Source organism: Nymphalis io, chromosome 8 (assembly GCF_905147045.1).
Source record: "Nymphalis io chromosome 8, ilAglIoxx1.1, whole genome shotgun sequence".
In the NCBI taxonomy this organism is placed as follows: domain Eukaryota; kingdom Metazoa; phylum Arthropoda; class Insecta; order Lepidoptera; family Nymphalidae; genus Nymphalis; species Nymphalis io.
Window position 1 is genome coordinate 5,342,489 of NC_065895.1, and position 19,881 is coordinate 5,362,369.

Sequence of the window (19,881 nt, forward strand, 5' to 3'; positions counted from 1 at the left end):
TAAAAACGATAATTAGTTAAAAATATGAAAATTTTATATTGAAAAATGTCATAATTATATTCATTGAATTGTGCAACTTATTGTTATAAAGAAATAACTATATTATTCTTAAATAGTTTTACTATTAACATCATAAAATTTTATCGATCATATATAAAGTCAATTTGATTTTTCAATTGGAACAAATCTGAGATCAATATTCTATAATTTGCATGCATAACTACATAGTAACATTACATTTACGAGTACATATAATTATAAGACACGATGATAACGAGGCAAACACTTTAATAGATACTAACACAGCCAATTACACATATCAAATTTATTTCATATTAATAGGCTTCGAAATTTTAATATTAAAGACAAAACATTTTAATGGTTACTGAATTTGCTGTACACAATTTCTAGACGAATTTGACGGGACGAAAAAACTTGCCTTCTTTTTCTAACACCACACACGAGAAAGAGACCGCAATATGAATACTATAGCAAGCAGTCGAAGGGGTGAAATGAAATGATCTTATGTTCACAGCTTATTTCAGAGTTAAATTGAGAAAATATAAAAAGATAATGCACCATTTTCATTCGTGATTGTAACATAAAATTAGTTAAATTAATATATAAATATATATATATGAAATATATGATACATAATATGATGATGATATACAAATAATTTCATGAATAAATAGTGGTTTTTAAATACCGTCGACTCGACTGGTATTGTCGTATATCGACATGGTCAAGCATTCAATATCTTACTGGCCTTGAATATAAAGAATTTTTTTTAATCATGTCATATTATAATTGTGTAAAACAGAATCAGCACTGATACCTACTTACTCATTATATGAAACTTTTTTAAAAACTATTTAAATACACACAATACTGAAAAGACATTTTCTGAAATAAAACCTACTTTTTTGCAGTAGTCGAAGTGGTTTTATTCATGTAGAGTATTTTCGATAAATATTTTACTTATCAACATAAAAACTTTTCGTAAAATATTTGACACCCTGAGTGAGGGACATTCACTATACACATCTATAAAGCCTTCTCGATAATGGCCATATTCGATTTCTAGATAAAATATTTTTTGTTTATCGATTATATAATATGATAATATTTTTTTTTTTTAAATTACTATCAGTTAGTCTACTATAAAAGATCGATTTTTTATATTCCTGTTCCGTTTAAAAGGTGGGTGAACAATTACAGACACAAATGATATAATATTTAAAATCTCATGAATGAATGGTTTAAATTTTCAGTACTCAGCAATTAGATTGCTTACTGTCAGAGTCGCCTATTTGCCTGTTTATCTTAATTCTTTCCTCTTCTTTTGAGAAATGAGGATCATCTAATAAGGTCCTGTTGAAGCTCCCGGTGCTTCAACATCTTATAAGATCAACTTTATAGCTTATATAGCATAGCAACCATACATCGAAACCCTAAGCTTTAAAATACTGCGGGAACTCATTAGAAATAGCCCTTACAAGTGTTTGATCATCACGACTCGAGTCGCCTTCCTCGCAGAAGATGCGCGCGAAACAACGAAGCAAATCATCTCTTCTGTGTAAGTGAGCTCCATACTCAGTGTTTCGAATGATTCCCTGGAGTATCTTGAGGTATTGTTGACGACGCTGGAATTATAGAATGTTAGGGTAAAAAGTATATTTTACTTTGTAGTTGTTATGCACAGAAATAGGCTTAAATTATATGTTGAATCAATTTTATCTATTTTACAGTAACAGCCTGTTAATGTCTTACTGCTGGGCTAAGGCCTCCTTTCCCTTTTGAGGAGAAGGTTTGGATCTTATTCCACCACGCTGCTCCAATGCAGGTTGATAGAATAAACATGTGGCAGAATTTCAATAAAACCAGACACATGCAGGTGTCCTCACGATGTTTTCCTTCACCGTCCAGCACGAGATGAATTAGAAACACAAATTAAGCACATGAAAATTCAGTGGTGCTTGCCCGGGTTTGAACCAACGATCATCGATTAAGATTCACGCGTTTTAACCACTAGGCCATCTCGGCTCTTCTTCTTCGATCGTTCTTTCTCTTCTTCGGCTTATCTATTATATTAATGCGTATATGGTGCAAGGATGTGAGGGTTTGTGTATGATAACTAGTATTTTTATTAGAACAAAAATATAATTTAAGTCAGTCGCTAATAACATCCTTTAATTTACAATATCTTTCGTTTCTGTGCATAAAAACTACGAGATAAAGTGAACTTAATACAGTAATAGCCCATAAATATCCCACAGCTGGGAAATGGTAATCGCTAATATCAGAGAGGTTTGGTGGACATACACGAAAAGTATTACAAAAACATTTTTTAAACGAACTGAATCTTACAGCATACGAATAAGTTCATCGCACTGAGGAACAAATTATTTTAATTTTTAATTTCGATTTAATTCGTTAACAAATCAAATACTTACTACATCTCCTGGGGATAGATCAGCCAGTTGCCTTACGATTATATCTATAGCAACTTTCACGTCGTTCGTGTAGAAATGTTCTGCGGTCTTCTTACGGCTGAACAGGTCTATGGCCAACTTCAGCACGGAGTGCGCAGGCGCCGGCTCGTGGTCGAAAATGTGCACGGGATCTTCTGTGGTGATATTATTATTTAAATTAATATATTGTTTAAAGTTTTGTTATGTTATAATTTAAATAATATATGTATGTACGAAAATTAAATAAAAAGTAAAATAATTGCGTCCCCAGTTATTATTTTGAATTATTAATTTCGTTTATTAGTGACAATAATGTTAGGAAAGTACCTTCACGGTTGAGCAGCAGGAGGACTTTCTCGCAGAATATTTTCGCATTATCTATCGTCTCCAACGCGTTTAGTAATAAGTTCTCGAATGAGTTTTCGAACTGTAAATTGTATGCGAGTAGTAGTGTGAGAAACAAATCAGGAATTTGTTCATCAACATCAGTTTCCGGTGGGTTTTCTGTCAACTCAAGGAGAAACTGAGCGAAATCAACGCCGAGTTGTTCTGAAAGATTTTAAGGTAAATCAAAACATGGGTTGTTTATTTTAGAAAGAAAATAAACACTGTCTATGGTAAACATTCGATGCAATTCCAAAAATTTAATAAATTGTTATACAACTCACCGAAATGTGTAATCGGTAGTTTGTCACCCATGGACAGTACCATAGACAATAGCAAGGCTGAATGCGAGAGACGGCTGACAGCGCGCGGATTGTCACGCATGTCACGTGCTATTTCAGCAGGAAGCGCTGACAGTGCCAACGTAGCAAGTGCTGTTCGTTCCAGACCGCACATCACACCAAATGCCTAAAAAAACAACATAATAAGTGAAATTCAACATCTTCATAAAATGGGCTTTATTAATGCAATAATAATGTAAAGACAGAAACAGGTAAAACCAAAAATTTTGACGAACCGGTTGGCGTGGTTGATGAATACTTGCCTTTTCACGCCGAAGGTTGTGGGTTTGATTCCCACCCAGGACAGACATTTGTGTGCACGAACATGTCTGTTTGTCCTGAGTCTGGGTGTAATTTTCTATATAATTATGTATTTACAAAAGAAAAGTATATGTAGTATATCAGTTGTCTGGTTCTCATAGCACAAGCTTTGTACAAGCTTAATTTGGGATCAGATGGCCGTGTGTGAAAAATGTCCCAGGATATTATAAGATATAATTGGAGAATTTATAGCAGTTTAATGTATTTAGAATTTATGTCTACTTATTATTGATAATTTCATAGTTAATATCTGCAGTTTTTATCTATAAAATATAATTTATAATTGTTGTCAGCTAAATACAAAGACCGGTTAATTCATCACCCTAACGAACTCGCCCGCCACTTCACCACTCACCATATGTGAGACGACTAAAACGTCATCATATCCTAGAGCTAGAAGACTCTGGGCAGCAGATGAGTAGATGCTTCCAATGGGAAGCCACTCCGCATGACAGCATCACATAGCTAATTTGCTTAAAGCCTTTGGGTTGATTGCAAATACATGCAGAAAAAAGAAAAAAAAATCTATCAAACCTGAAGTAAGAGTTGACGTAGAGGCCATCGTGTTTCCATTTGGTAATACTGGACGAGTGTTGTAACATAGACATAACGATGACTGCTTAATACATGTTGAGAGATATTTACATCTGCGTTTGACTAAAAAATATATTTGTATTAATTTAAATCAAAAATATTTAAAATTAAAAAAAAACTAAGTTTATTTATATGATTATAAAACTATATATTATAGTCCAATGAATAACATAATATTTTGAAAAAAGAGGAATTAATTGAAATATAGATCTCTAAATCAAATTAAGGATATAAATTTTTATTTAAGAACTATGTAGTTTAGTTGTGTGAGCATGACTTAAGAATAAATATGTAAGTAAGATCATAGTTATAAAAGTATGAAAGAAACAGCCTGTTAATGTTCCACTACTGGGCTGGCCCCATCTCCCTTTTGAGAAGATTTGGAGCTTATTCCACCACGCTGCTCCAATCCAGGTTGGTAGAATATACATGTGGCATAATTTCAGTGAAATTAAGCTCATTCAGGTTTCCTCTCGATGTTTTCCTTCACCGTCACACACAAGATGAATTATAAACACAAATTAAGCACATGAAATTTCAGTGGTGCTTGGCAACTTTTGCACCCACGATTGTAGGTTCTAACCATTAGGCCATCTCAGATCGTTTGTTATAAGTTACACATTATTAAAAAAAAAGTTATAGCATACCATAACTGAGATCAGCTCTAACAACTGTGTTTGAATATCGTGAGCATCATCATGTAGAGCCCAGCCTCGTTGCTGGGCATCATTGGCTGCTTTGGACAATGCATTCAATGCAGTCATCATTCTCAGAGCGTCAGGAGCAGCATCAATTGCATTTTTAGGACATGTTATGTTACTGTTTGCCTCTCGAAGTAAGGCATCTATAATTGATCTTGCTGCACCTCCAGGCAAGAATTCCTAAAATTTTATAACAAAATATCTTAATTATTACTAAAAATAACTTTATTCATAACAGTTTAAAGCATAACATACAATTAAATTAATAATTATATTATAGTATGGTTAAAAAATAATATTATTTAGCATAAAAAATACATTTAATCTTATAACAATACATACTATAATTTCTAAAATAGGGAAGAATAGAGTATTTTATTATGTTATGGTACAAGATATATATGACACTGTGTTTGGAGTTCAATGAATGAAGTGAATGTTTATTGGGGTCCAAATAATGAGGCATTGTATCACTGTTTGTAGAACCATTGTCTTTCAATGAATCGGTAACAATGTAAAACAAACAAACCCTACTAATTTCTACATTTTAAAGATTATTTTTTCATTCCAAATCAAATTAAATTATTTTTAACACCTCATAGGTCCTAGGTTCAAACCCCAGATGATGCTGATGTATACTTCTATGGCTCGTGAGGCATCTATAGCTGTTGGTACTGTGCCTGAACTCTTTAAAGTTCTGTTAATATACTGTCTCATTGGAATATGAGAGTGAGGTAATAGAGAGTGTACCTCTGTTTGCACAAACACTTGAGCACAATAATGTCCTGTAAAGTTGGCTCTTTACTCCTCTCTTCCCAGCCAGTCTCCCTTGAGATTGGCCACCAATACAAAGGCATTTTTGTAATGCTATACATTATAACTTTAATACTAATCATATGATTCTTATATAATATAATAAACAAATTACATACTCTCAATGAAATCAAAACAGTTTCGACTGCAACTTTCGACATGTCATGACTGAGTTGAGTCTCCCTACGGACAGATTGAACAATCTCGTAGATGGCATTCGGCTTTATGCTTTCGCTGCTGTCCTGGCTGTCATCTTGGTTATCAGTGTCGGAAGATAGCTGATTTGATGTCAATTTGACATTTAAAATCTTTTTCTCTTCATCATTGTCTAGTAAAGAAGAATATTTATTAATCATTAGTACTTTTTGTGTAGTAATTAACACAATAACTTTTAAGATATAATTATATAGTCTATCTATTTATAGCACTCATTTGTTTATAAAAAACCCACTCCAATTGGTCCAAACAAGCGAGTTATCAAGTCAATTTAATGTGATATTAATACAGGTAATTAACAATGTAGATTCTATGGAAAATAACTGGCTAGAAACTTAACACCTATTTTTGGATTTGAGAATGTATTTTAGCTTCAGTAAAAAGCACATTGTATGAAACAATACATTTTTTAAATTTTGTACCATTATTCTGAATTTTAGGAATTTTATCATTATTTATGTACATACCCTTTGCAATGTCACTATTTATTGATTTTGGAGATGAGCAAGACTGTTTTTCTTCTGAAATCTGCTGCTGAGACACAACTGGCCTTAAGTCAAAGCAGGGTGACACACCATTTGGTGGTGTACTATCATCCAGACGTGGTGGAGGCTTAGGAGCTGCATGTTTTTTACTAGGTGGTTTTATCATAATCTGTATTTGTTTTTTCTTCTCACTCAATCTTGATATTAGTTCTGATTTTGGTGGAGTCATGGTATCATTGTCGTTTAAATTTTTGATACAGTCGTTAAGAAACGCCAAAAAGAAGTTTGGCTCCACCTGAATTCAAGGTAAAAATAATTTCAGTACATTCAAGGCTACATGTTAATTTGGATAATGAAGCGAATTTATACCTTGACAGCAGCGACGTAATTCGAAGGTACGAATCCGATTTGACCTTTTTTATTAACAACGTGCCACCAGTTTCTCTGTTTAGTATTACTCTGGTGAAGGTAAAAGAATTCACCTTCTGTAAAACTCAAAGTTTTAGCCAGCGTAGCTTCAAAGTCATATAATGCCGTAAGCATTTCCATATCATCTGAAACAAGTATTTTTTAATAATACCAATTTGATAACGAAAACTTGACTGAAATTGTGTTCATTATTCTTACCGATATTATGTTGATTATCACCCATTATGAAGGATATTTTAATATTTTACAATAAACAAGCGTGTTATTTAAGCATAAAGGTTTTTAAAGTTATAGCTTCGTAATTATAATTTTTCGCGTTCTCAGAATTCGCAGTTTAAAATCAATTTTTAGGTGAGGACCTTTATGGATATCTCAAGCTTATGAAAAAAAAGTAAACATTATGTGAAAATTTTAATAATTGTTTAATAAGAAATTATCATAATTGTTGATAACTTTGATGAAATTATTGATTTCCGTATCTTTTTCAAATTATTCTTAACAGCTTTCTTTAAATTTTCCGGAAAATTAAGTCGTCAGAGTACAACCAAACATTGACAGAAAACAATGTTGCCAACTATTCAGTAATATTTTTTTAACAATAAAACAAACTAAAATAATGTATTATACTAGCATATTATGTTTACGCTTAAAACTATAAGGTGGTAATATACGGTTGTTAATATAAAAATTATAAAAATGTTTATTATATATCTACTTAATATATTACTTTAAATTTTATTTCTGTTGTTGTTTTTATAAATCATGTTAACGCGATAATCTATGAATATTTTATATTATTATAATTTATGTATATATCAAATCAATAATTTGGCCCCAGTGTCCTACTCCATGATCTTTTAATTTATTTGATCACGTAGCAGGATTAACCACGTAGCAAGAGTAGACTCAGTCATCTCTGCCTGAGCGTAATTTTTTGAGTCAAACTTATTATTACATGGTATACTGAATTTACTTGATGTCACAAAAACGTAAAACCGAAGCGTTACACCTTTTCCCACTAAGACAATTTACGCCCAACAATCATTTTTGAAATTGAAGCGGATAAAAAGTAAGTCAAAAACGTCTTAACTATTTCACTTTGACGAATATAAAATATGATTAACTTAGAAAAATTGATACGAATAGTATTATTTTTAAATTTGCTCACATGAAATCTAGAAAAGTTACTTTGTAAAAGTTTAAAAAATAAAAAAAGCAACAGATTATTAATAGTTACAAAATATATACAAAATTTAAAGTACATCATGAGCAAGACTGTTTTTCTTCTGAAATCTGCTGCTGAGACAGATATATAATATATATATAAAATATAATATTAGCTATTCATAAAAATATAATATACCTACTTTGTAATAAATATAAACTTTGAATTGTGTATTAAAAAAAAGAATTTGTGTAGTATCAAATGTCACTAGTCAAATCGCTGTTGCTAAATTGTCAGGCCAATCTCATCTCTGGACTTTTGGACTTGCCAGAGCCTAACAGGGCCTATCTATCTACTAATCTACTGAGAGATTAATCACCCACAACATTGTAACCTATACAGTGGCGTAACAATAGGGTAGGGCTAGCAAATGCCACGGGCCCCCGACCCGACGCAGGCCTAGAGGCCGCCTGACGACTAGTTTTGTTAAAATTGAAAGGACATCATTATAATACTGACAGTTTACATTTGCACTGTAATATTGATAGATTGGTCGTCAGGATGTCATTATATTGACAGCTGACATTTACAATGTAATATTGACAGACAGATCGTCAAGATATTATTATATTGACGGTTTATACGTGACATTGGCAGAATATTTTGCGCTCAAATAGCGTAAATACACGCCAGAAAAGGATAAAGAAAAAATATATTGACGGCTGAAATTTGCTCTATAAAACAGGTAGACTGGTCGTCAGCTGACAAATTAATTAAGTTAGACACAACTAAAGACCATATACAAAGTGAAATAAATTATTAACATTTCAACGCATTCAATTAATATTTTGTCACGGTGCTTTGGTGGTGCTGACGAGATTCAAAATTCTATAGCTCGATCTTTAGGTTTATAATTTTATTGACATTTTATATTAAGAACCTATATCAGATAAAGGGCTTTCAAAAGAATTTGCTACAAGCCTCGCGCTTGTAGCAAATTTTTTTAATCTAGCACTGACAGGAAGCCCACTAAAAGTACTGTTTACTCCTGTTGCAAAGAAAATAAAATAGCTTATAAAACACGACACGACTTGAAAGAATCAACTACAATTTTTGAGACAAATGGTAAGTTGAGTATCGTACAAAACTGAAGCCTAACTATACGATAAAACTAAACGTTGGAGAGCAGCCCCAGCTGCTGAATAAAAACAATGCCATCGCTTTGTTGGCGTCCTGTGCGTATAGCTCATTTCTTCCACCGGCAAGAAAGTATGATGTTGTGTTGCTACACGAGGTCAATACATTAATAGGTTGTGTCAGTTGGCCAAAAGTTTTTTTGTGCTGCCTGTCAGAATTTGAAGATTTTCTTCGAAAGACGAAGCCTTACAACGGAAGCAGTTATCTTCAAGTGCCTACAATTAAGGTAAAAGTAAACCCCTTGTAGGCGTATTAATTAAATCTACGAACATTTAGGGGGCAGTTACATTTAGTCATTTAATTTAACTATAGATAACATTATTTGTAAAACTATCGAAGCTTTGGTTTTCGTCCTCTTATATATATCATTAACCTATGAATTGATTTCTATATTTCTAACATCAGAAATACGAATTTTCATGCAAAATTTCATCCCCCATTTAATCTCCTTAGTTCCGTTCCATAAGGTCATTATGTGCAAAATGTATTCTGGTAGACTCAGCAATTTAGGCTAAATGGAATATAAGTCATTTATATATATCAGTCATTTTATTTCGCAAATAAAGAAGTTGGCTTAGCATTAAAAGTTGACACTAAATATTATATATAATATATTAATTAATGTGTGTTCGAAGTTCCTTAACCACTCATTCAAGATCTTTCCTGTGACGTGATTTTGCACCAATTGCGTCGTATACGATATCGCGAAGTTCTGCAGTTTCGTAAGCACGCGCAATAATAACTGCTTGATTTGTTACTTCTTCTTTAAGAAGAATTAAAACATTTCATTACATAATGTTAATAATACCAAATAACTTAAGAGTGAAAAAATATTTTAATATAGTGTTGGATTTGACAGTAGGTTTAATATTCCATACCAGACAATTTTCTTTTATTGTACTTCAAACGTAATAAAAATCTTTACGTCTAAAATAATTCAAAAACATTTTCTCGCAGATGATATAGGTAAGGTAATATTTTTGTTTTGCGAGGATCAAATCAGTTGAAATACAAATACTTTTGAAATTTGAAATTTTTAGTTGAAATTTTACTAGTGGTAGGGCTTTGTGCAAGCTCGTCTGGGTAGGTACCACCCACTCATCAGATATTCTACCGCAAAACAGCAATACTTGATATTGTTGCGTTTCGGTTTGAAGGGTGAGTGAGCCAGTGTAATTACAGGCACAAGGGACATAAAATCTTAGTTCCCAAGGTTGGTGGTGCATTGGCTATAAGCGATGGTTGACATTTCTTACAATGCCAATGCCTAAGGACGTTTGGTGACCACTTACCATCAGGTGGCCCATATGCTAGTCCACCTTCCTATTCTATAAAAAAAAATACAGTTTTTTAATTTCCTGTTATGTGTTGTCGTTGGCGGTGGCCGTACAGAATGAAATAAAATCTTCTTCGATATTCTTCCGATTTAATGTTACTTATTAAAACGGAAAGGTAGTAATGATAACAATATATCAATTTAAAACTGTTATTTTATTTTTCCGTTGTCATGGCTACATCATCTCATCCGTTATTTTGGTTGCCATAGCAACATTTTTGTACAAAAACGAATGACCTTCCGAAATAAGCCGATCGGTATTAAGTTCTGTTGTCACTCGAATGTGACGCCAGTAACGGTTACAGACGGGCTTGGTGGACAGACCTGGCTTTAACTGTCGTGGCATGGCATGACATGGCTTGGCTTGGCTTGGCTTGGCTTGTCTTGGCATATGGTGTGGCGATATGTAGCGTGGCGCTATGGCATGACGTTACATTATATAATAATCGATGACGTAGTACGCTAAGCAGTAATACTTACTATTGTTGCGTTCCGGTTTGAAGGGTAAGTGAGCCAGTGTAACTGCAGGTACAAGGGACATAACATCTTAGTTCCCAAGGTTGGTGACGCATTGGCGATACAAGGAATGGTTAATCTTTCTTATATCGCCAATGTCTATGGGCGGAGGTGACCACTTTACATTACATAAATGGGCCCATCCGCCTATCTATAACATAAAAAAGGCTGAAGTAAGCTTTCTGATAACGTTAGTAGTAGATAACTAAGTTAATATATGATTATTATTATTTTATTCTATGAACGTTCGTTGCCAATTATACGTCTCGCACTTCTCGGGAAAAATAATTAATTTTTTCAACTTGGGACCTGTTTCACGATGCGTACCTAATGATGTAACTAGAACCTGATTACGTTTATATGAAAATTGATTGGCCAGTTTTTTTTAACTAAATAAAAATGACCGTTTTTTATTATGATTTTGGTCTGAATATATAATATATGTTATCGTAACCATTTTTAATCAACAAATATTTTCTACAGATTATATAAAAAACTTCCAAGAATAGCTAAGTATTTTTACTTTTTATGTAAAAAAAATATTGATACCAATTATATATTACTAATAGAAATTGAGCATGTCAATATGAATCAAACGATTATTGTTAATAACAATAAGTATATTATTTTGCTACTACGTCGGCAAGGGAAAAAACACGGTGCGTATGCAAATTACAAGAATGGCGCCCCTTGGAAGAAAAATATTCCAACAACAGAATGTACAAACGTAATTTGTATTTAAATAGGTATCACAAAAAGAAAAATAAAGATAATATATTTGTTTAAGGCGACCTAAATCAGGATGCAAAATATTTTACTGGCTACAACAGTGGCGGTCATACATGATTTTTCTTTGAAGACTTTGTTCTTTACAAACTAAATGACAGTGATATTTTATGGAAAAATCATTAAAGGACAAAAAAAGAAGCAAATTAGAGTGTTCTGAAGAAGAATGAACAGTTTGGACAAAAGAGGAACATCACACATTCACGCATCATTGTCAATAAATTTTGTATCATAATAGTGAATAAAAAATAGTAGTTGTATTAGTTTTTTCTGCCATAGTCCAAAATCCAAGTTTAATATTTTTGTTACTTCCTACCTGTAGCTAAGTGTGTTCTATGTGATCTCGGGTCACACCTTGACTGTTATTTTTTTAAGGTAATTCGATCAAGGTCCATATAATCTTATACAGTATATTATTACCTCTAAGTGTAGTCTATCGGATTCAAATGATTTTTGTGGCTTCAAATTGCACAGGATAACGTTAACTAAATTAAATATACGCCATTGTATATTCAGTCAAATATTTGTGTTCGATATTCACGTAATTAACATAGTCATTTTTCTATAATTAAGGCACTTCATATAAAGAGAAATTTTTCTGTACATAGGTACTTCATAAGTACTATAGAGCATGGGTATTATGAATACATTTTATGTTAAAATATTCAATTTTTTCTTAATATCCCCAACAATTAAACAATTCTTTAAAATCATAATTTTTTTTATAAAATAATCTCAAACGGAAAAATAAATATAAAAGTTATAAAATGAATGAAATCGATTAAAAAGCTAGTTTTAGGTTCAAAACTAATGGACACCGAATTCATTCATAATATGCATGTATGTATAATATATGCCTGAATTGCGATATGATGATGTTCTCCTGACCGATTTCGGCCGAGGCGGCCAATCTCAGAGCGATTAGTCAACTGCGCAAGACATATAGTGCAGAAGTGTGTGCTTTCTTTGTTAGAAAAACCCAAGTTTTTTCGGCTCGACTTGGTTATTAAACTCAGGACCTCGGGAACTGCGGCCACGAGACCAACGAGGCAGTCATTAAACTGCGATATAGGATACAATATATTGATTCACACCTCTTCAATATATTGATTTCCTGCTATCTTTAAATGTATAACTTCTTGGACTTCAAGGGTGTTCCCCGTCATGCATTATTATGAACAAATGTTTTGTTAATTTGTATACAAGCCATTGACCGCAAATTTACTCTTAGAGACAATATATATCGACAGATTTTTGGTTTATTGATTGAATTTTTAATTTTTTTACGTCAATAAATGAGAGAATAAATAAATCATTGGAAACGGTCTTCCTTTATAAATCTAATATGCTAAAGAAATTTCTGTGTTCATTTTTTTTGTTAATTAAATTAAAAAAAATGAAAATAAAAATATATTGCCAAAAAAATTTATAAATAATGTTAGATGCTGAATAATTTATACCTTGTGTATCTTAATTCAACCTAACAAATAGGTCTAATGTTTCAAAATACATAATAAGACCTTATACTTTCCACATTTATTTAGACTCTTGCTGGATGTGAATTATTTTAAGAAATGAGAATATTGTTAATTTTATTTGTAAATATTGTAAAAAAAAATACTCAGGATTGTAAACATAATCGAAGCCATTAATTCCAATTGTCAAGTACATGATCAGAATTTATATGTAACAGTTATCAGGACTTATATACATACCTACATATGTGATGGCCTTCTTTATTTCAAGTTCAAGTAAGTACTTTTATCTTAAAACAAATTACATTGAATTAAAACGAACCTTATAATTATTTTACATACTAAAAATTTTTATATAATAAAGTTTCTTTTTTTTCAGCCTTTTGCCGTCCATTGCTGGACGAAAGCCTCCCCCATAGAACGCCAACCATCGCGATCTTGGGCAGTACGCATCCATCTCATACCTGCCACCTTTTTTAAATCGCTCAGGCTGTTTAGCATTTCTTCCAAATCCTGCAGAGTCTCCGCCACGATGACAATGTCGTCGACAAATCGCAAATGTGTTATGTGGTGGCCTTGAATCTCAGGTTTTGAGGTGACAATTGTGCCTTGTGTGGTTCTGAGTTTTGTCAGGTGACAACATGAGGTATGTTACTTTGCAAGAACTTTTGAGCCCCTATTGAGAGATATGGTACCTTCAATATTCCGGGTATTCGCTCGTCTTGTGTCACATCTTAATAAAAAGTATATAAAATATATAAGATATAGAATAATAATACTGCTATTCGAGATGTATCCAGAACTTATATTAACTGTAGGTAATTTCATGAGATAATAATAAACATGCAGTGTATCACGAAGTAGAGTACATATATTGTATCAGAGAAGCAATTAATATGATGAGTCGATATATATTATATAACAAACTAATAATGTTCTTCCCTGTATCTGCAATTCAAAGATAGTATGTAAAGTCCCCGGTTTATGACATACTCGTTTTCCTCAAGATGTAGTATAAAAAGAATATGCCGCTGTAACAAAGTATCATTCTTCGAAGATTATCAGAGAAGATTTAGCAAAATGTTTAAATTATTATCTTTATTGGTTTTGGCGACAGTCGTTATTGATACCTACGGTCAACGCTTTATTCACCCAACGTACAGACCACCACCAACAAGAGGACCAATCATTCGCACGGCTCGAGACACGGGGGATCAAGAACCATTATGGTTGTATCAAGGTGATGTGCCCCGAGCACCAGCGACTGGTGATCATCCTGTATTACCGACTTATATAGACGATGTTAAGCTGGATCCTAACAGGAGATATGCTCGCAGCGTAGACTCACCGAGTGCTAGAAGATCGGGTGGAGGTCACAGAACATCAAGCAGCAGCCGGAACACTGGTCCAACTCATCCAGGATATAATCGTCGAAACGCAAGGAGCATCAGCAGAAACAATTTTATGCCACGCCCATCTATGCCCCGACCGACTGGTCCATACAACCCATTCCCGCTCCCGGGAGGACCACGACAGACTTATCCTATCTACGCCAACAGAGGTGGAAACTGAACCAGTCAACAAGGAAAAACGTAACGTCTAAATTTAATTCTTAAATTAAAAGAGTACAAAATATTTTATTATATAATATAATTATAACAATTAAGCAAAAAAATGTATTTCATAATCTTAAATGAAATATTAAACACTTAATTTGATTTTTGAATATGTATTTCGTTTTTATTTTCGTCTGATCACCGTACTGCCCTATTTTATAGCATTTGCTATTTCTTTAATAAATATATATTATATAATTAACAATTTTAACAAAATATAATAAATACATTACATACAACATTATACACGAAAATTAAATTGTCATTATTTATTATTTATTTGATTTGATTTTTATTTCTGGTATGCTATTAATGATCTATAAATTCCCTATTTGCTTAATAATTAACTATTTGCACTAGAACGTTCCTTTATACTTGTATATATATTTTTTAAGTTTTCAGGGATTTCTGCAATTGTAAGCTGATTGCCCCACAATAAGTAACTGACTATGCAAGACAAGCGTAATATAAACATATAATAAGTTTGTGTTTCTTCCTTGTATTGTTATGAGTACCATAAATTCGGTAATAATTCTATACACCATTAGTGTGTATATTTCAAAAATAAGAAAATACCAATTTATCATTCATTAAATATGCTTTTATACCATATGTAACTTTGGTGTATATTATTATAACGAACTGTATAGAAAACAGTGTATAGGTGCCTAAAGAATAGTGTCAGACCTGGTGGAGCAGGCAATATGCCTATGAATATATTTATTTATTAATTAATTAAGGATCTCCAACAAAGGATACACACTTATGAGTATATTACATCGTGGAATAATGTTTTAAAATATGTGTGCTGTTTTAATTAAAGCAATACACAATACAGCAAGCACATAAATAATGTCTAAACAGAAATTAAGAAATTATAAAAAATAAATTTTACAGTGTTACTCAATAAAAAAACATAGGAACTGTAAAAAAGTAAAAAATGGTTAAACTAAGACTAAATTGTGCAAATGTGAGTTAAGTATATTTAATTAGTTCAAGTCATCGGTTAAAATAGGTGTAAATTAACAATCTGTAAATGTCCCACTTTTGGGCTGAGGCCTACACTAATGCGTGTTAGTAATTATACATATATGTTCGTGGCAGATTTTCATCCGACACAATATGTTTTTCTTAAGACATTTTCCTTTAAAGACGAATACAGGATGAATTATAGACACAAATCACATACACTTTTTACGGTTCTTGCTTGGTTCGGATTGAATCCGCAATCATCAGTTAAGATTCAAGATGCTTAAGCACTGGGTCACATCGTCTCTTTGTTTATTATTCATTTATCATGCTATATTTAGTTAAACATTAAGGAAAATATCTTGTAATTAAAATATATGAGTACAATTTTGCAAAGAAAGATAACTGTCTTATCGCTATTTTTAGTGCTAAAGGTCTCGCTAAAGTGTTAGATTGTGTCTTTTCTAAGAAAATCTTAAGAACTATATATAGACATTTACATTTTAATTGTGAAGTAATTTATATTTTCCCTCTGATGATAATATCATGGTAACCAAGTATTAAATTCATTAATAAAAATACAGTAGCCAACGTATGTATTATTAACTTTTCAATTGCAACTCGACTTGTACATACATATGTATAACGTTTTGCGCAAACAGCAGCGTAAAGTAAAATTAGGTAGATGTCCCCTTATACCGGATTCGTGTGTGACAGATTTTCTCCCAACACATGGAGATTTCCTCACGATGTTTTCCTTCACAAGCAAGGAGGAGATAAATAATAAACAAAAATTAAACACACGATAATTCAACGATGCTTGAACTGGTTTAAACTGATAACTCTTAAATAAGATTCAAGACTCTTCGGATAAGATTTATGTGTTCCAAAACTAAACATGACCAAAATATCAATTAATCTCTGATGAGATGAACATTTGAATCGATTTTATTTGCTGTTGATTTTTCTTTTTTATACTTTATGATACATTGCGAAAATCTTTAATAATAATATAATTACAACAAGCCTGTTGGCGTGGTTGGTAGATACTTGCCTCTCACGCCGAAGGTTGTGGGTTCGATTCCCACCCAGGACAGACATTGTGTGCATGGACATGTCTGTTTGTCATGAGTCTGGGTGTAACTATCTATATAAGTATATATTTACAAAACAAAAGTAGTATATGTAGTATATCAGTTGTCTGGTTTCCATAGAACAAGCTTTGCTTAGTTTGGGATTAGATGGCCGTGTGTGAATAATGTCCCAGGATATTATATTATTATTAATTAAATTGAAGAGTTTGTTTGTTTCATCACTCTAATGTGTAACTTTCAGTCGTATTTGAAAAAATATTTTAGCATTTTTAATTTTTTGAGGAAATTATTTATAAGTTTAGGACAAGAAACGTTTAAAGCGGGTGAAACCGCTAGGTGTAGATATTTGATTTATAATTATTTACGCAGTGTATTTATTTTAAATATTTATGTAATCGTAAAAGTCTCATAAGGGACGAAAGTAATTTGAAACGGTTTTACGAATACATAAACGAATTTATTAATAGTTCATAATTACTTAATAATAAAACGGGTCAAGCAAGAGACGATAAAAATTCTTGCTTGTTTCAACATGTAAATACTAGAATTAAGGAAATAACTGACAATAGGTAATAAAAAATCACATTTGATATTCTGTATTGTTTCTTCATTAAAATATAATATACTTAAAATATACTCATCATAACTTACCAAGTTTATAAGGTTAAGTTAAGTGAAGTCAGTTTTATTTGATTTTTTTTAAAGATTTAAGATTTTTTTCGTAATTATATAAATTACCTAGCTACCTATCACAGCTTCGCAAGGGTAGGGTTTACTTAAAACGCTTTTATAGTAATATTAAACGTAGATAATATATTGGTTTACCTGATGGGCGCCAGTAAAGGTCCCAGTTATCATAATATTTTCCGATCATTCCGTCCATTGGCAAAACCGTATGAAAATCCGTTTGGTAATTTTTGAATTTATCACGTTTAGATAGACATACAGACAGACCTACAATTACCTATCACACTTTCACAATAGATAACTCTTGGTATATAGTCTAATCCTTACTATTATTGTAAATGTAGGGGTGAGTTTGTTTGTTACGCTTTCACATCTTAACTACTCAACCGACCATTAAATTTTGCATACATGTTGTCAAAGGTACAAAAGGGACATATGGTCCAAACATTGTACACGGTCCTCATACGCGGGTGAAGCCACGGGCAGGAACTTTATATGACATATTTATAATTTTTGTTGGTTGTAAAAAGTTTTTTGTACAATATTCATTTAGGTTTATGGTAAAACCCCGATAAAATAGAAAGGTCATTAAAACTGATTTGTTGATCGTTTGCTACAATAAATTTTATTATATTAATCATAAAACAAATTATATAATTTGAGATGCTATTGGGTGCGGTATTTTTTTTCTTTAATTATTTATTGAGATAGTTAAATCAACTTATACACTTAAAATTAACAACATAAACAGATATTCTTACGTAGTGATACGTCTTTAAAGGCGTAAACAACATTCACCAATGTACCAAAAAATAATAAAAACCAAACTAACCTATACAAAAATTTAATAATTATTTTTTTACTACATAATATATAATAGAAATTAAAATAATGAATGCGAGACTTAATAGGTGTTTTATTATATATATCTAATATGTATATACTATTACCTTTTAATATAATGTGTCCCTATAATGTCCTTCGTAAAGGTTATCTGAATTGTTTTAGTTATTCCAAATACAGCTGGAGATGTAAACAACAAAAAGATAGGGGGATCACTTGAAGTAATTACCCTTTTACTCTGGTCGTTATCTCAAACGAGTTTCTTACTCAATATCCTGTGTATATAAGAACTGCAGACGATTGCAAACATCAGTTACGCGCTAAAAATGATTAAATTTGCACTGTCGGTATTACTATTGGCGGCTGTCTGTGCTTCGGAAGAACCAGAAAAGAGTCCAAGCCTTCCGGGATTGAGTAAAATTATTCTACAAAGGGACGAAGGGCATGTTAACCTACATGGTCAACCTCATAATTTTCAAACTCGTGCAAGACGTGATGTGAGTTTTCCTGGACTGAAGCAACCGACTCATCATGATGTTGTAATTCCAAACTGGAATCCAAACGTAAAAACTCAGCCGTGGCAAGTTTTAAAGATTAAAGCTAAGAATACGAGAAGCCCTAGAAGTGTAGAGGAAGTAGGAAGTCAAGTTTTTCGCAGCCTTAGAAGCGTTGAAAAAATTCAAGAAAGTGAGCTTCGCGTTGGTAGGAGCGCTGAGGAAATGTCTAGTCATCAAGTTGAAGCACTTTCTAGTCAGGAAAAAGTATATCGAAGCCCTAGAAGTGTAGAGGAAGTAGCAAGTCGAGAAACAGTTTTTCGCAGCCCTAGAAGTGTTGAAAAAATTCAAGAAAGTGAGCTTCGCGTAGGTAGGAGCGCTGAGGAAATGTCTAGTCATCAAGTTGAAGTCTAGTCAGGAAAAAGTATATCGAAGTCCTAGAAGTGTAGAGGAAGTAGCTAGTCAAGAAACTATTTTACGCAGCCCTAGAAGTTTCGAGACTCTATCTAGTGAGGAAACTGTTATTCGAAGTGCTAGAACCGTTGAAGAACCTCAAAGGAGTATGTTTCGCTTTGGCTAGGACAATCAGGGAAAGATTTAGTCAATAATTGGCTTAGCTAATGGTGACTCAAACTTCAGTGTTGGTGAAAGTTACCATTTGGTACATAAATCATAATTGTAATGCAAAAAATATATTATTTATACGATGCTTTCTCTTCGATATCGTTGTTTCCATTTTATGTATAAATACCAAATTTAATTTCTAAAATATCTGAGTAATAATATTTTTACATGTTGTTGCAGAACGAAAATGAATTTTTATTTGTACTAATTTTATTATCTTGACGTGTACGTAAGTAATCTAATTGCAAATGTTCGGTACAATCCCGCCCACACGATCGTGGCTGGAATTCAATATTAGCACGCCATAATGCATATCTCTCC

General features: G+C 32.4%; 2 protein-coding genes across 3 annotated transcripts; one reads left to right on the forward strand and one right to left on the reverse strand.

The window, feature by feature from the left end:
• Positions 1 to 83: 83 nt before the first annotated feature.
• LOC126770296 (NCK-interacting protein with SH3 domain) lies at positions 84 to 7,269 on the reverse strand. 2 transcript variants are annotated; one of them, XM_050489642.1, is made up of 10 exons: positions 6,957 to 7,269; positions 6,699 to 6,883; positions 6,312 to 6,624; positions 5,748 to 5,956; positions 4,762 to 4,995; positions 4,055 to 4,177; positions 3,143 to 3,326; positions 2,802 to 3,023; positions 2,457 to 2,626; positions 84 to 1,646 (listed from the first exon to the last, which is right to left on the reverse strand). In XM_050489642.1, exons 1-10 carry the CDS (start codon positions 6,979 to 6,981, stop codon positions 1,455 to 1,457), a joined length of 1,857 nt encoding a protein of 618 aa, XP_050345599.1. In that variant the 5' UTR covers positions 6,982 to 7,269; the 3' UTR covers positions 84 to 1,454. The 2 variants fall into 2 exon arrangements, with proteins under 2 accessions (XP_050345599.1, XP_050345598.1); XM_050489641.1 differs by having other exon boundaries at positions 85 to 1,646; positions 2,457 to 2,629.
• Positions 7,270 to 14,274: 7,005 nt separating this feature from the next.
• LOC126770326 (uncharacterized) lies at positions 14,275 to 19,657 on the forward strand. Its single transcript, XM_050489691.1, has 2 exons — positions 14,275 to 14,785; positions 18,923 to 19,657. Exons 1-2 carry the CDS (start codon positions 14,314 to 14,316, stop codon positions 19,348 to 19,350), a joined length of 900 nt encoding a protein of 299 aa, XP_050345648.1. The 5' UTR covers positions 14,275 to 14,313; the 3' UTR covers positions 19,351 to 19,657.
• Positions 19,658 to 19,881: the final 224 nt, after the last annotated feature.

Coding starts and splice junctions, on each gene's coding strand:
- LOC126770296 (XM_050489641.1), bottom strand. CDS start 6,981: ATGGGTGATAATCAACATAATATCG. Junction 3,327..4,054: donor TACGTCAACTCTTACTTCAG/GTTTGATAGATT, acceptor TTGTTTTTTTAG/GCATTTGGTGTGATGTGCGG. Junction 1,647..2,456: donor ATCTATCCCCAGGAGATGTA/GTAAGTATTTGA, acceptor CTATAATTCCAG/CGTCGTCAACAATACCTCAA.
- LOC126770326 (XM_050489691.1), top strand. CDS start 14,314: ATGTTTAAATTATTATCTTTATTGGTTTTGGCGACAGTCGTTATTGAT. Junction 14,786..18,922: donor ACAGACTTATCCTATCTACG/CCAACAGAGGTG, acceptor ATAATTTTCAAA/CTCGTGCAAGACGTGATGTG.